Genomic DNA, 15,838 nt, shown 5'->3' with positions numbered 1-15,838 from the left:
ATAAACAATTAAATAGTAATAAAACCATAAATAATTAAATGGTAATAAGTAAATTATGCCAGGAAATAAGTCCAGGACCAGCCTATTGGCTCAGGGTGTCTGACCCTCCAAGGGAGGAGTTGTAAAGTTTGATGGCCACAGGCAGGAATGACTTCCTATGACGCTCTGTACTGCATCTCGGTGGAATGAGTCTCTGGCTGAATGTACTCCTGTGCCCACCCAGTACATTAAGTAGTGGATGGGAGACATTGTCCAAGATGGCATGCAACTTGGACAGCATTCTCTTTTCAGACACCACCGTCAGAGAGTCCAGTTCCATCCCCACAACATCACTGGCCTTACGAATGAGTTTGTTGATTCCGTTGGTGTCTGCTACCCACTTTTTATCCATTATTTTATCATTAGTCTCCAAATACCTTGAAACTTCATCCTTAATAATGGACTCCAACACTTTCCCAACCACTGAAGTTAGGTTAACTGGCCTATAATTTCCTTTCTTTTGCCTTCCTCCTTTCTTAAAGAGTGGAGGACATTTGCAATCTTCCAGTCCTCTGGGACCATGCCAGAGTCAAGTGATTCTTGAAAGATCATCCCAAGTGCATCTGTTATTCCTTCAGCAACCTCTCTCAGGACTCTGGGATGTAGTCCAGCTCGTCCAGGTGACTTACCCACCTTTGAGTTTGCCTAGCATGTTTTCCTTTGTAATAGCAATGGCACTCACTCCTGTTCCCTGACAATCATGGATCTCTGGCACACTGCTATTGTCTTTCACAGTGAAGACAGATACAAAATACTATGGAGTTCATCTGTCATTTCTTTGTCCCCCATTACTACCTCACTAGTGGTCCAATATCAACTCTCACCTCCCTTTTACTCTTTATATAACTGAAAAACCCCTTTATATTTTTGGATAATCTGCCCTCATACTTCATCCTTCATCCTTTCTCTTCTTATAGCTTTTTGTTGGATCTTAAGAGCTTCCCAAACAACCAACTCCCCACTCTCTTTTGCTACCTTATATGCCCTTTCCTCAGCTTATATGCGGTCCTTAACTTCCATTGTCAGCCACGGTTGCCTGCCTCTGCCATTTGAGAACTTCCTATTCTGTGGGACATATCTATGCTGCGTCTTGTGAACTATTCCCAGAAACTTCAGCCATCCCTGCTCTGCTGTCATCCCTGCCAGTCTCCTCCTCCAATCCACCTGGGCGAGCTCCTCTCTCGTGCCTCTGTAATTCCCTTTATTCCATGTGACATGCTCCTCCCTCTCTAATTGTAGTATGAATTCAATTATATTATGATCACTCAGCATTGATGGCTCTGGGCCTGCACTCACTGGAGTTTCGAAGAATGAGGAGGATCTCATTGAAAAATATCAAATATATAGAAAAGCCTGGATAGAGGATGTTTCCCATATTGGGGGAGTCTTGGATCAGAGGCATGTCTCAGAATTCAAGGACATCCCTTTTGAATAGAGATGAGGAGGAATTTCTTTAGCCAGGGAGTGGTGAATCTGTGGAATGCATTGCCACAGGTGACTATGGGGACCAAGTCATTGGGTATATTTAACGCACAAGTTGATAGGTTCTTGATTAGTGAGGGCATCAAAGGTTATGGAGAGAAGACAGAATGGAGTTGAGAGGGAAAATAGAGGGAGGGAGAGGGAATTGATGGGATAGCAGAGAAGACTCAATGGACCAAATGGCCCAATTCTGTGCTATACCTTATGGCCAGAAATGTAGTTTATTTAGTCCCCTCCATAGATGCTGCCTGACCTGCTGAGTTCCTCAGCAGATGGTGTGTGGCGAGATGTCTCAATGGAGGGAGAACACTGGGGTTTAGGGAGATCATTTCACAAGCTGGGGCCTTTAAAACCAGGCCATTCTGATTTCTTTAGCTGGAATATTCACACAAAAAGCCGGCAGAGGTTCTTTGATCTATTCTCTTTTCCACTGATGCTGCCTGACTTACCTGGCATTCTAGCATTTTATGGTTTTGTTTTGGGCCTCCACGATCTGCAGCTTTCTTTCAATATCAATCAATTCACTCTGAAACAGCACAACCTCGAGATTCAAGCTTTAAAATTTATTTATTAATTCTGATTGCAAATCTGTCATTGCGTGTAGAACCAACACAGCCAAGGGTGTGCTGGGACAGCTGACAAATTTACCCAGTGCACTCCGGCACGAATATAACATGACTACAATGCTCGGTCAAACAACAAACAACAAAAACATAAACAGCCCCGTTTCTCCATCCCACCCATACAGTCCGACAATCCCAGAGCAGGCTGTTGTATGCCTCCAACTTCCAGCAGACCCAAACTCAGCACTTTGACTTGCCCAGAAGGCTCACAGTCTTTTGAAATTAACATTTTAACAATCAAAAATATTAAAATACACACACAAAATACAATAAAGCTACATTTACTCTTTGCTTAACTTTGAAACCCAACGAATGAGCTGAGGCAGATAATATAAATACTTTGTGCAATTAATAAACTACGTATAAATAAATCAAGATTTATCCCATAAATAAATCCCATAAACACTGTCATTGAATTCCCAGACTCAAAGAACAGAAATAAAAGCCAATTAAATACAATTTCGTAACTTCTAATGCCATCGTTTATTTAGTTACTTTGAGCCTGTCAAGCTCTTTGACTTCCTGCTGTCAGGCAGTAAGCAGCAGAGCGTAAGAAGCAGAATTGTTAGAGATGTGAACACATGGGCTGAGTGCCCTGTCCACACCCCAATTCACTTGTATTGCTGCAGGTTCACATCTTTCTTTTAAAACTATAATAGTGTTTGGAACTTCACACTATCTTCTACAAACAGACACTTTGCACGTTATGTCAAAACTCGTCAAATCTTCAGGCCAAGGCACACAAGATTTGAGCCAACATCGTTGTGTGACTCTACGTGCTCGATGGTAACCCTGTGTTCTACGTCAGAGGAATGATGTTTCGTTTTGCTGGGTGGTTGAATACCAGTAACTTTGAACTTGAGCTTGAGTAGTGCTGCCATGAAATTACAGGTTAAAAAAAACAGTTCAAACTTGTTTATCACCATTCTTCAGTACTGCAATGCAGACATCCCACCCTGCAAAAACTCATTTCAGGGAGGTCCCAACCGGAAGTCTCAACCTCATAGCAGCCTGTGTCAATGAATTTGTTAATTTTGCAAGACATCAGATTCACAAGTGTTTTGTGAGACAGCTGACTTCTGAATTCTGTCTTAATGTGACGCACCACGTTCACAGTAGCTGCTGTCTTGGTTGATGAGCAGACATAGTTTTTTGCTATTTCTGAATCAGGAAACATTTTCCTGAACAGCTTGCCTGTGTGCTTACACACCTGGAATGGCAGGTTATGCTCAACGATGAAAGATGTAAAGTACACCTCAGCTCTAGTGACCTTCTCTGTCAGACTTTGGTTTTCTGCTGAAAAGAACTGTGAAATACTTGAGCAGCCTTCCCTGCGCTTAGCCTCCCTAATATGTTGTAGTCCCTAAAGAAATAAAAGCATAAGGTGTGTCCTTATTACAGGTGTGCGCCGTTTAACGTCCATTCGGACAACGTCCGATCACACGTGCGTCCGTAGTCACACACACACACATTGCCTGCAATAGTCGGGATCAGAACTACTTTTTTACATCAAAATGGGGGATTTTAAATGAGTGATTTAGAAGTTTTGTATCTTCAAGTTCAAGTTGATTCTCATCTGGCTGATTGTCCACAAATAAAACAACCTCTGTCCAGACCATGGTGCAGCCACAATACATACATCACGCACACCACATAAAACAATATATTACCATATCATTTAATGAAGTGTGATTCAAAATGCATATAAAGTGCGCAGCACAGGTAAACATTTCACTGTCCTAATGAAGAGACCTCAGTGGGGGCCGGGTATTTATTAAAATCATTTTTTCTTCTGAAAACGGCTGCGCTTAAACCCATCACGTGCTTCGATGTACCTGTAAGTGGAAGTGTTTCAGGAAAAAAACCCCCGAAGAACTTGCTTGCTGCGAGTACGTTTTAAAAGATGTCTTAGCGGACAATTTTGGAATTTTGTTTCAATTTAAACCCCGCTCTAATCCCCTTTAAGACGCCAACGCGCCACACCCATATAGGACAGCAAACAACAGGAATTCTGCAGATGCTGGAAATTCAAGCAACACACATAAAAGTTGCTGGTGAACGCAGCAGGCCAGGCAGCATCCCTAGGAAGAGGTGCAGTCGACGTTTCAGGCCGAGACCCTTCTCTGCTGTGTTCACCAGCAACTTTTATGTGTGTTGCATATAGGACAGCCTCAGTCTGTATAGTCAGGTTGTCACCGCCAGCCTTGGGAATTTCTTCACCAGGCTTTTGTACTTCATCTTCGACAGTTGTCAGTCATTACAGATGGCAGTAACTGAACTGATGGAATATGAGAGAGAGAGAGAGGCCGACTGTAAAGCCCGCCTACACAGAAAACTGATAGGTCTACTTAGCACAAAGAGACACCAAACAGGATTCATTCATTTTCTTTCTTTCTTTTTTCCCTCTCCCTCTCTAAAAAACTGACTTCCGGGATATTGTATATAATTTGCAGGCATCAGGGAGCTGCTATCGATATGCGGGAGACTCCCGGAACTCCAGGGAGAGGTGGGATGTCTGGGAATGTAAAGGAAGCAGCCATGAATGTTCAAACTCTCCTGCTGGGACAATGTTATTCACAAGGATGGTCGAAAAGCTCCTGAATACAAAGAACCCAAACATCCAAAATTTATTCTCTTGACAGATATCCCAACTACTGATAGAACAAGTTTGCAGGAAGAGTAAAGAAGACGCAAAGCCTGAGGAAATGAGACTCTTTCTTTCCTCATAGAATAGCTTGAAATCAATCGACAGGCTCATAAAAGTAGGTCCAAAATTGTCATTTTCTTTGTTTCAGCTCGTGCCTAATTTTTCTCTGTACGTTGTGCACTGCATCATTCAGGTCCATTTCCTTGAGAGTGGTCAGCAGAGTGTGCAGAGAGGCTCCCTTCCCCGTTTTCTGTAGCCACGTGTTAAGCATCTGGTAGTTTGCTTCTGTCACATTTTTACTGTTGTTCTGCTCCGCCGTTTCAATCTCATTTTCAGTCAGAGAAAGCTTCCGCATGTACTGCTTCCACATTTTAATAGGTACCTCATTAACAAGCAGGATAAAACTCTGTCTTAAGTCTGAAAGCAGAGAGAGAAAAAACAAAAGATTACGGTTTGGAGCATCACACACAAAATGCTGAAGGAAATCAAACAGCATCTAGGGGAGAAAATAAAGAGACTTTTTGGGCCGAGATTTACTTTTTAAAAAAATCTTTTATTGCTCTCCCACCAGGGCTATCACACACTAGGATCAAACTCATCAAGAGGATGAGAGAAGGTGATCCAGACCATTGCAAAAGAGTATTGAGGAGGCACATTCCAGAACATTGCACACAGAAATCAGAGTTTACGCACACAGAAAGCCTGTAAGTTCTCTCCAAGGTGCACGCGCGCGCGCGCACGTCTTTTACTACGAGCGCACAATGGCATTGCACCAAGTATTTGCGTTAAACGGTTGGACTTTAGGACCTGGGGGAGCCGGGGAGCTCAGGAACTGTCGCCCGCAGCCGCTGCTGAGTCCTGAGTAAATATAAATTTGAAGAGAGTGAAATAAAGAATTATCGATCCATTAACTTTAATGTGTTAACAGCACCCTTCAACGGAACAGAAATACTGTGGATTCAGCAGCAGCTGCTGGCGGCAGTTCCTAAGCGCCCCGGCTCCCCTGGGTCCTAAGATCCATCCTCACGTCACCAATTCCTTTGTGCACGAGAAGCAAAAGATGCGTGCACATCAAACTCCTTAGAGGGAGCATTAGTCAGGTCCTCATTATGGACGAACTAAATTTGTGGAAATGCAAGTGACCAGAGTTGGTCAGATGCACCCATCTCACAGGATGTAGAAGCTTTCTTTAGAGAGAGTGCAGAGGGGATGCTGCCTGGATTAGAGAGCATGTCTTATGAGGAAAGGTTGAGCGAGCTCGGGAGTTTCTCTTTGGAGTGAAGGAGGATCAGAGCTGACTTGATAGAGGTGTACAAGATGAAATCAAGTGAACAACCAGAGGCATGTTTCCAGAGCAAAAATGGCTAAAACCAGGAGGCATAATTTTAAGTTGATTGGAGGAAAATTTATGAGAGATTTCAGAGGAAGGTTTCATACACAGAGAGCTGTGGGTGCGTGGAATGCCCTGCCAGGGGTGGTGGTAGAGGCAGATGCATTAGTGACATTTAAGAAACCCTTAGACAGGAACGTCGATGATAGTAAAATGGAGGGCTGTGTGGGAGGGAAGGGTTAGGTTGATCTTAGAGAAGTTTAAACGGTCAGCACGGCAGAGTGGGCCGAAGGGCCTGTTCTGTGCTACAGTGATCTACGTTCTATCTCGGAGAGTTGAATGGAATCTTGAGTTGTCTGGGTGGAGTAGATTGAGGGGCCGATGTTACTGAGGCATCTGAATACAAAGAATGCAGATACCATTATGCAGAAGATACAGAAGCCCGAAGTCCCACACCACCAGGTTCAAGAATGCTACTTCCCTTTGACAAAACAGCCAGCTGAACACTAATCACTGCAGCTTAGCAAGATTATCACCACCACTTTGAACTAAAATGGACTGTTCATTTTGTTCTGTGCTTTCGTTGTTTAAAAAATGTTTATGTTTTTCTTGTGAATGCTGCTCATCTGATGCTGCAGCAAGTAAGTTTTTATTGCACTTGTGAATCTGGCAATAAACTTGACTTTGACAGTCTAATCTCCTAAGAGGCAAAAAACTAAACAGAAGTTTTCAATTCTAGTCCCAGGTAACAAACGCACACGTTTGAGGTAAATATGTTCGGAAATTACCTTCTAAATCCACTGATTCATCATCTGTACAATGATGTTGATGTCTCCTGGCTTCCTGTGTGTTTTTAAAAAAAGTACAAAATGATTTGTTTTGTTTACTTTCCAGAAAATTAAAGCATCCTATTTTCACGTTCTCCCTTTCCCCACCGGGTGAGCATTACGGTTCCCATCCTTTTGGGACTTTCACCCTCTGTGGAGTTTGGGTGAATTAAAACAGCATTTACCTACCAACAGCTCTCACTTCATAGTCATAGTCATAGTTTATTGATCCTGGGGGAAATTGGTTTTCGTTACAGTTGCACCATAAATAATAAATAGTAATAGAACCATAAATAGTTAAATAGTAGTATGTAATTCACCAATTTATTCCCCTTGTTTCAGAGATATTTAAATGGGTTTCGTGGGAGATCAAAAGGAAGTGAAGGGCTTCACAGAACATTTCGTCCCAAAATGCCTGAGGCCTAACCAGGGGTCACTTGGAAGCCACTGCCTGTGTGCCAGAGACCCCAGCTTCCACTCTGACCTCCGGAGGCTCCTTGCTGTTACCGCCTGGTTCTCCTCATCCCCCATCCTTGAAACAGGTCCACCACGGCTCCGACGCACAGCGTCGACAGAGGCTGCCAAGGGTTGTGGACTCAGACAGCTCCATCACAAGCACTAGCCTCCCCAGCACCGAGGACCACATGAGGCATTGATCGTGTGGCTAGTCGGAGGCTTTTTCCCAGGGCCAAAATGGCTGCCACAAGAGGACACAGGTTTAAGGTGCTGGGGAGTAGGTACAGAGGAGACGTCAGGGGTAAGTTTTTTACTCAGAGACTGGTGAGTGCGTGGAACGGACTGCCGGCAACGGTGGTGGAGGTGGATACAATAGGGTCTTTTAAGAGACTTTTGGATAGGTACATGGAGCTTAGAAAAATAGAGGACTATGTGTAAGCCTTGTAGTTTCTAAGGTAGGGACATGTTCGGCACAACTTTGTGGGCCGAAGTATTGAGCTGTAAGTTTTCTGTGTTTCTATGTTTCTATCTTCTAAAGACAGAGCCTCAGGAAGGCAGCATCCATCATTAAGGACCCCATCACACAGGACATGCTCTCTTCTCTTCGCTATTTCAGGGAGGAGCAACAGGAGCATGAAGACAGTCAATACTTTTGGAACAGCTTCTACCCCTCTGCCATCAGATTTTTGAGTAATCCATGATCATTACCCCACTAATTTGCTCCCTTTTTGCACTCTAGTGGTTTTCTGTAATTGGTCCATTAATCGGGGCAGCCGCTTACTGGGGGCAACTCTTAAAGAACGAAAACTAATCAAGAGAACAGCCTGGATTCCCTTTGTTAGTTTGGGACACGCCGCCGCTGATCAGTTTCTAACTAGCATCAGTCGTGCGAACTTGCATGGCCGCTCGGAGCGATTAGCTGTTAAGATTGTGTCAACTGCGTTTGTGTTAAAAAGCTGTGATTTTTGTCACTGACAGATGGCAAGAAATAAGCAGTGAGACAATTTAGATCTGTTTTGCTCACCACAGTTTCAAGCATTCAGGCCCATAAACAGCCGGGAGTAAAAAATGAAACCATTTCCCTACTTCAACAAGTTAGGAACCACAAAGAATTTGAAGGTATTGGCAATCGTCTTAAATGTAACAATGAAAATAAAGATTTGGAGGGAGCAATCATCAGTCCATCACCCAGACTAGGAGTCTGCTCTGATTTTGTTCATTTACGCTCAATCAAAAGAACACGCCAGCGTACAGAGGATGAATTCCTCCATTGATAACTATTAGGAACTAATACACAGTTTTATAGTACTGTAGTAGCATTAATTGTGTTCTAATTTGTTACTTAGTTAACTGGTAGTTTGTCTTTTTTTTAAATATCTTTGATGATTGATGAGGAGGAGTTTAGGAGGAGACAATGTTGCCTAATGGCAACTCCTTTGCTTGACCTTCAGAAACAGCTCTATTTCTATCTCTAATGTCTATATTTTTCCCTTTCAGGGTTCTTTTCAAGACCCTGACCTGGAGTTACACGTTGACTTCAGTTCTTTGTGCGAATGGGACCCACTCTCGGGGTTTCACAACTGGCCGTTATTCGATACACCAAGGATGCAGCCTAAGAGCCTCGCTCATGTTTGGGGGTCCGAGATCTCACGGCTCTGGAGATGGGCGGATTGAGGGTCGGTGTCTCTGCAGGAAACTGGTGGGTCATGGGAGACGAAAGATCGAAAGCAGTGATCTGCCTGCTGCCTGCGTGCCCAGAGACCCGAGTCCTTTGGGCACAGAGCTCGGAAAAAGCAACGCAAAGGACCTTTACCATCGCAAGTCAGCGAGTTGTTTGTTATGTCTCCCCTCTCGCTGTGAAACGGAGACACCTCTTTCTCCCTTATTAAGGAGAGAGAGAGAGCCTGTGGCATGTCGAATACTGGGTGACCGAGTAGTCTTTGGGGTAAATGTAAGTCTGTGTCTTTATTGATGCTTTGCTGCACGGTTGAGTGCTCGGTGGGGGGGCGCCAATGCTTTTTTTTGCCGGTGGGGGGGGGGAGATCATTGCCTTGCTGCTGCTTACACATGCAAGGGGGGGAGCTGGGGGGGGGATTTTGGAGTTCTAACATTTAACTGTCATTCATTCTTCGGGGGCACTCCTCTGTTTTCATGGATGTTTGCGAAGAAAAAACATTTCAGGATGTACATTCTATACATTTCTCTGACAATAAATGTACCTTAGAAACCATTGAACTATTTCCCTTAAAACTGGTTATTTTGGGCAGCTGCTTAATTGGGTCAAAATGTACTGGTCCCCATGTGTCCCAATTAACTGAAATCCACTGGTTTGAAATATACTTTTTATACATTTCTTTTTGTAACTTTGTAATTTTTGAAGTATTGCAATGTACTGCTGCCGCAAGACAACAGATTCCACGACGTATGCCAGTGATAATAAACCTGCTTCTAACTCTCCCTCCCTGACCCCAAATCTCTTTGTATTCCCGCCCCCGCATTCATTCATTTACATACTGGCCTTTCCTGATTTTCCTAACAAAGCGGATGATTCTAAACTTCTTCAAAACATGTAGAGGGGGAAGAGAAAAAGGTGAAAGTCCTAAAGGTGGAAGATGAGAATGGTGTCTTACCGTGCCTCGGTATGGAGCTGAAGGTGAAGCCTCATGTGTATTTTGTGATGAGCTCTCTGTGCTGCTAGATCCTCTCGTTGTAATGGCAGCTGCCCCACAGTGGCACAGTTGGCCGGTGTCAAAAGTACAAGGGAGATCTTTGGGGCCTGTCAGTTCACTTTGTCCCAAAGAGTCGTCGTCTTGGCCTACCGGCAGGCTAACAAAGCCCTTGGCGACTGGCCCAGATCCGGCTGGACCTTCGGGGCTATTCTGAAGCAAAGTTGTACTCTCAGCCTGAGATAGCTCAACATCAGTATCTGTCACGTAAGTGCAGGTGTCCACTGAAGTCCCATTTTCTCTGTGGTGATTCTCACTGACCTGAAAGAAATAGCGGACATTAGTTCTGTGTCTCCGACTGGTGGTCACTGAAGGTTTTAGGACAGGGTCATAGAACAGTCATTGAACACTAGAGCACAGAAATAGGCCCCTTGGCCCAATATTCCCTCTAATTTGTAATGACCAGTGTGCGCAAAACTCCAGCACTGTTCCACCTTTTGCCCAGTGACGACAACATGACTAATTTCTTCAATAAAAACAGTATAAATAAGCCAGCTCTAAAATCTGCAGACAAATCATCGCAAACTGAACGGTGTCGACACTGTCCGCATCAGAAATTGGAAAAGGAAATGTGATTGTGTACGATCGTGAAATATACTTAACCTGCCAACGAGGTAGAGGGCGACAACCTTTTGTGCGCAGTTTAAATTCCTTTTGTGCGCTAGTAGCGAATGAAGTAAGCGTGCGCACACCTTGGGGGGGGGGGATCATTGCTTTGGGCCAGCTAGTCTATGCTGAACCATTAACCTGCCTAGTTCCATCGACCTGCACCCAAACCGCACACCCCTCCCATCCATGGACCTATCCAAGTCTCTCTTCAATGTTGAAATCAAACCCACATCCACCACTTTCACTGGCAGCTCCTCTATGGATGAAGATCCCCCTCATGTTCTTCTTAAACATTCCAACTTTCACCCTCAAACTACAACCTCTAGTTCTGATCTCACCCAGGTGGAAAAAGCCTGCTTGCATTTACCCTAACTATACCCCTCATAATTGCATACACTTCTATCAAATCTCCCCTCGTTCTTCCACTCAGTGGAATAAAATCCTAACTTATTCAACCATTACCCGTAACTCAGATCCTCAAGTCATCCCAACGTCCTTGTAAAGTTTTTTCTGTACCCTTCCATTTTATTGATATATTTCCTTGTAGGTTAAAGGCATCCGTTAGTCTTGTGAGACCATGCATCTGCGCCTGGAAAGTCTTCACTCTCCAAGGCACAGGCCTGGGCAAGGTTGTATGGAAGACCAGCAGTTGCCCATGCTGCAAGTCTCCCCTCTCCACGCCACCGATGTTGTCCAAGGGCACTAGGGCCGATACAGCTTGGCACCAGTGTCGTCACAGAGCAATGTGTGATTAAGTGTCTTGCTCAAGGACACAACACGGTGCCTCGGCTGGGGCTCGAACTCACGACCTTCAGGTTGCTAGTCCAATGTCTTAACCACTTGGCCACGTGCCCACACCTTGTAAGTAGGTGACCAAAATTGCACACAATACTCCAAATTAGGCCTCACCAACGTCTTGTACAACTTCAACATAATACCCGATAATTGATTTGTGAAGGCCAATGTGCCAAAAGCTTTCTTTATGACCCTGTCTACCTGTGACTCCACTTTCAAGGAATTATGGATCTGTGTTCCCAGGTCCCCCTGTTCTGTCACACTCCTCAGTGCCCTTCTGTCCTTCTGTTCACTATGTAAGACCAACAGTACTGTGTTAAAGTATTAGCTATGGACACACACACACACACACACACACACACACACACACTATCTAGGGTACTGAAGACTTCTGCACAGTACTGTACTTGTCAACGAGGAGCAGAGAGCAAGTTTGTGATGTTGGGAATGATGAGGGTGGAGTGCTGCAGGAGGGGTGTGGAACAGGAGGCAGAGAAGGTGTGCCAGGGATGAGGGCAGGCATGGGTGCAGACTCACCCAGCCCTGAGACACTTGGTTCCAAAAAATTGGTTTATTGATCATTAGAGAATGTCTCTCTGATGCTTCCTGCTCCCTCCCCCTTTTTCCTAACCATGATTCCCCTCTCCCTGCCCCTTTCCCACTCCCAGTCCACAATAGAGACCCATATCAGAATCAGGTTTATCATCACTCACATATGTCATGAAATTTGTTTCTTTTTGCAGCAGCAGTGCCATGCACAAGCTTTGGGCATCCTAACTATATATGTTTGTGGCTGAGACTTTTGCACAGTACTGTACCCTGGTTGGTCCTACCGAAATGCAACACCTCACACTTGTCTGCATTAAATTCCATCTGCCATTTTCCCAGCTGGTCCAGACTCTGCTGCAAGTTTTGATAGTCTTTCCTCTGTCCACTACACCCACCAAATCTGATGTCATCTGCAAATTTGCTGATCCAGTTAACCTCATTATCATCCAGATCGTTGATATAGATGACACACAGCCACAGGCCCAGCACCAATCACTGCGGCACACTACTAGTCAGAGAGGCAACCATTACTACCATTCCCTAGCTTCTCTTGTGAAGCCAATATCCAATCCAATTTCCTACCTCATCTCAAACGCAAAGCAACTGAACCATTCAGAACCTTGCCAAAGGCCCTTCTCCAATTTAGAATCTCAACCCAAGGACCAGACCTATCCTTTCCCATAATTACCTTGAAACTAGTGACATTATAATCCCTGGATGCAAACTTCTGTCACCTGCCCTGTCTCACTCCCCAACAGATCTAGTATCACACTCTCTGCAATTTGGACTTCTATGTATTGATAAAGGAGACTTCCCTGAGCACATTTGACAAACTCTCTCCCATCCAGCCCTTTTACAGTGTGGGAATTCCAGTCAGTATGTGGGAAAGTTAAAATCACTTACTGGAACAATCTTATGTTTCTTGAAGCAGCCTGCAATCTCTCTAAGAATTTGCTCCTCTAAATCCTGCTGGCTATTGGGTAGTCTATAATAAAATTCCATTAATGTGGTCGTACATTTCTTAATCCTCAGTTCCACCCAGAACGCCTCACTAGACAAGTTCTCCAGTCTGTCCTGACTGAGCACTGAAGTGACATTTTCCCTGACTGGTAATACCACCCCACCTCCCATCCCTCCCACTCTATCATATCAAAGGCAACAGAACAGGAAACTTTCCTGTAGGTAGCTGACCAAAACTGCACACAGTACTTAAAATTAGGCCTCACAACAGGCTCCGGGACAGTTTCTTCCACCAGGCCATCAGACTGATTAACTCACACTGACACAATTTTATTTCTATGTTATATTGACTGTTCTGTTGTATATCTTACTATACATACAGTTTATTGCAAATTACTATAAATTGCACAGTGCACATTCAGACGGAGACATAATGTAAAGATTTTTACTCCTCATGTATATGAAGGATGTAAGAAATAAAGTCAATTCAATTCCGGCCATTCTTCTCTAAACCATTTACTTACCACTTCAGAGGGTGCTGCGTGCACGGTCTGGTATTCAGAATCTGAAAAAGACAATGGAAACTTTACACTCGGAACAAAAATAAAAAAGCTCATAATCAGGAAATCTAACACATTCCGCAGTCAAAACCCTTTGTTAGCTCTCCAGACCTGCCATTTACAGTGGCAGCATTTCCATGCTGTCAACTTAGCATGCCCACTACTCACCACCCCTAACCCCTTGGAGTGTGGGAGTACCCAGATAAAACCCACGTGGTGACGGGGAGAATTTACAAACTTCTATGTTCTCCCTGTCAACGTACACACAGCATCGCAAATTAAATGGTGTTATCATAGACAAGAGAATATCGAAGTTACAGAAGCACATAGACAAGTCCAGTAGGTTAGTCTGGGTGTGTTTTTTTTTAAAAGTGTATTTTTGCCATCTGCTGCTTAATTTTTTTCATTACAGTACAGTCTACCACTGGAATGAAGCCAACCAACAGGTTCCCTGGACAGGTCTAATAAGACTGTTTTATCTTAGGACACTGATGGGGGCCTTCATAGTGAAACAACGAACCAGAAGCTGGAAGAGCACATGGGGTCAGGCAGCATCTGTGGAGGGAAATGGACAGTAAGTGTCTTGGGTTGAGACCACTGACCTGGAGTGAAAGGAGGCTTCTGGGGGGCAGTGGGTACAGGGCAGTAAACAATGAAACAGGTCTTGCTGCTACCCTCTCCTCTGGGGACCCAGGTTCTGCTGGTTCCAATGCCAGGGATTCTGGTTGGGGTCCTGACCTTGGGTGCTATCTGTGTGCAGTCTGAATGTTCTGCCTCTGGGGACCCAGGTTCTGCTGGCTCTCAGTTCCAGGGACCCAGGTTCTGCTGGCTGTCAGTTCCAGGGACCCAGGTGTGGTCCTGTCCTTGGGTGCTGTCTATCTGCAGTCTGAGTGTTCTCCCTCTGGGTTGTTAGAGCTTCTTCCACCAACTTCCTTGTTTGTCTCTTTATTGTTCATAAGTGGCAAAATAAAGTGGCCCATGAGAGAAAAGACGTGTTATAATGAACGATTAAAAAGTAATAAAGGATTTTTATTACTGTTTGATAACACAATAGAAAGACTCTGGGATTGGCCTTCGTGGACATCTACACCGTCCCAGCACACTTTCACTTTCTGGCCGTTCTTCCCTTACCTGCTGAATCCCTTTTGTACAAGCATCTATTAATCTTCCTCATTATCCCTGCAGAAAACAAAGGAAAGTCTTTGTTCAAAAGCTAGCGACGTCATGTCAAACCCCTCAGCAAGCACAAATTTATTTGTTAAATGTACATCAAATCATGCAGTGAAATGGGTCATTTGTGTTAGCGACCAACACAGTCCGAGGAGGTGCCGGAGGGGCGGGGGCAGCCTGCCAGGTGTCGCTGTGTGCCTGGCACAAACATAGCATGCCAACACTACTCACTAACCCCAACATCTTTGGAATGTGGGAGGAAACCAGAGCACCCGGAGGAAACCCACGCGGTCGCGGGGAGAACGTACAAACCCCTTATAGGCGGCAGCGGGAATTGAACCCCGATCACGATCGCCGGCACTGGAACGGGGTACGCTGACCGCTACGCCAGCGTGCCACAAAGCTGGATACATGCAACGCACCGTGATTCTAGTGTCGTGGGCAGAGGTCACTGCGTAGGGTCACTGAACTGCCCGAGGATCTGTGGTGTTAGTGAGAGATTGCCGTCATGATAAACGGTGACCCTGGGGGAAGGCTGTGTCTGTCCGAGCAGTTTGCATCATTGGCCAGGCAGGGCAGATTGTCAGAGGATCTGCAGCGGCCAAATACCACACGGTTGTGGGGGGCCCTTTCATGCACAGTTCTACATTAGTCCTATACACTCACACAGAGTCACAAACCTACATAATTAAACATTGGAGAAGTGTGAAGTGATGCACATTGGAAGATCAAACTTGAAGGCAGGATAAAGGGATCTTTAAACAGTGTGGAGAAACAGAGGGATCTTTGGGTCCATACCCAAATAGAGAATATGTGGTCAGAATTGGTCAGGAGGGAAATCATGTTTGTCACATTTAGTACAGTTCTTTAAAGAGATGAATAAGGGGACACTAACAGATGCAGAGCATTTGCAATTACAGAAGACGCTCAATAAGATGTAACAAAAAGTTTCTACATTGGGTGAGAGTTCCTGACAATGAAGAGAACATGTTAGCGTGAATGGGAACTGACTAACTAACAAAAAAGTGGGAAGTCGGGAAGAATCATTCCTTTTTGGTTTATAAA

General features: G+C 44.6%; 1 protein-coding gene across 1 annotated transcript in view; it reads right to left on the bottom strand.

The window, feature by feature from the left end:
• Positions 1-2,074: 2,074 nt before the first annotated feature.
• LOC140201731 (uncharacterized) overlaps positions 2,075-15,838 on the bottom strand; it is a 55,222-nt gene continuing 41,458 nt past the window's right edge. Inside the window, exons 7-11 of the mRNA XM_072266320.1 lie at positions 14,735-14,782; positions 13,568-13,608; positions 10,035-10,391; positions 6,910-6,964; positions 2,075-5,208 (exon numbers count right to left, since the gene is read on the bottom strand). Of these exons, the coding sequence (XP_072122421.1) occupies positions 4,922-5,208; positions 6,910-6,964; positions 10,035-10,391; positions 13,568-13,608; positions 14,735-14,782 (788 nt within the window). The 3' untranslated portion in view covers positions 2,075-4,921. The remainder of the gene's footprint in view (positions 5,209-6,909; positions 6,965-10,034; positions 10,392-13,567; positions 13,609-14,734; positions 14,783-15,838) is intronic.

This window comes from Mobula birostris, chromosome 8 (genome assembly GCF_030028105.1).
Source record: "Mobula birostris isolate sMobBir1 chromosome 8, sMobBir1.hap1, whole genome shotgun sequence".
Taxonomy (NCBI): domain Eukaryota; kingdom Metazoa; phylum Chordata; class Chondrichthyes; order Myliobatiformes; family Myliobatidae; genus Mobula; species Mobula birostris.
The sequence above is the reverse complement of the archived record's forward strand: the minus strand, read 5'-3'. Positions and strand labels throughout refer to the sequence as shown.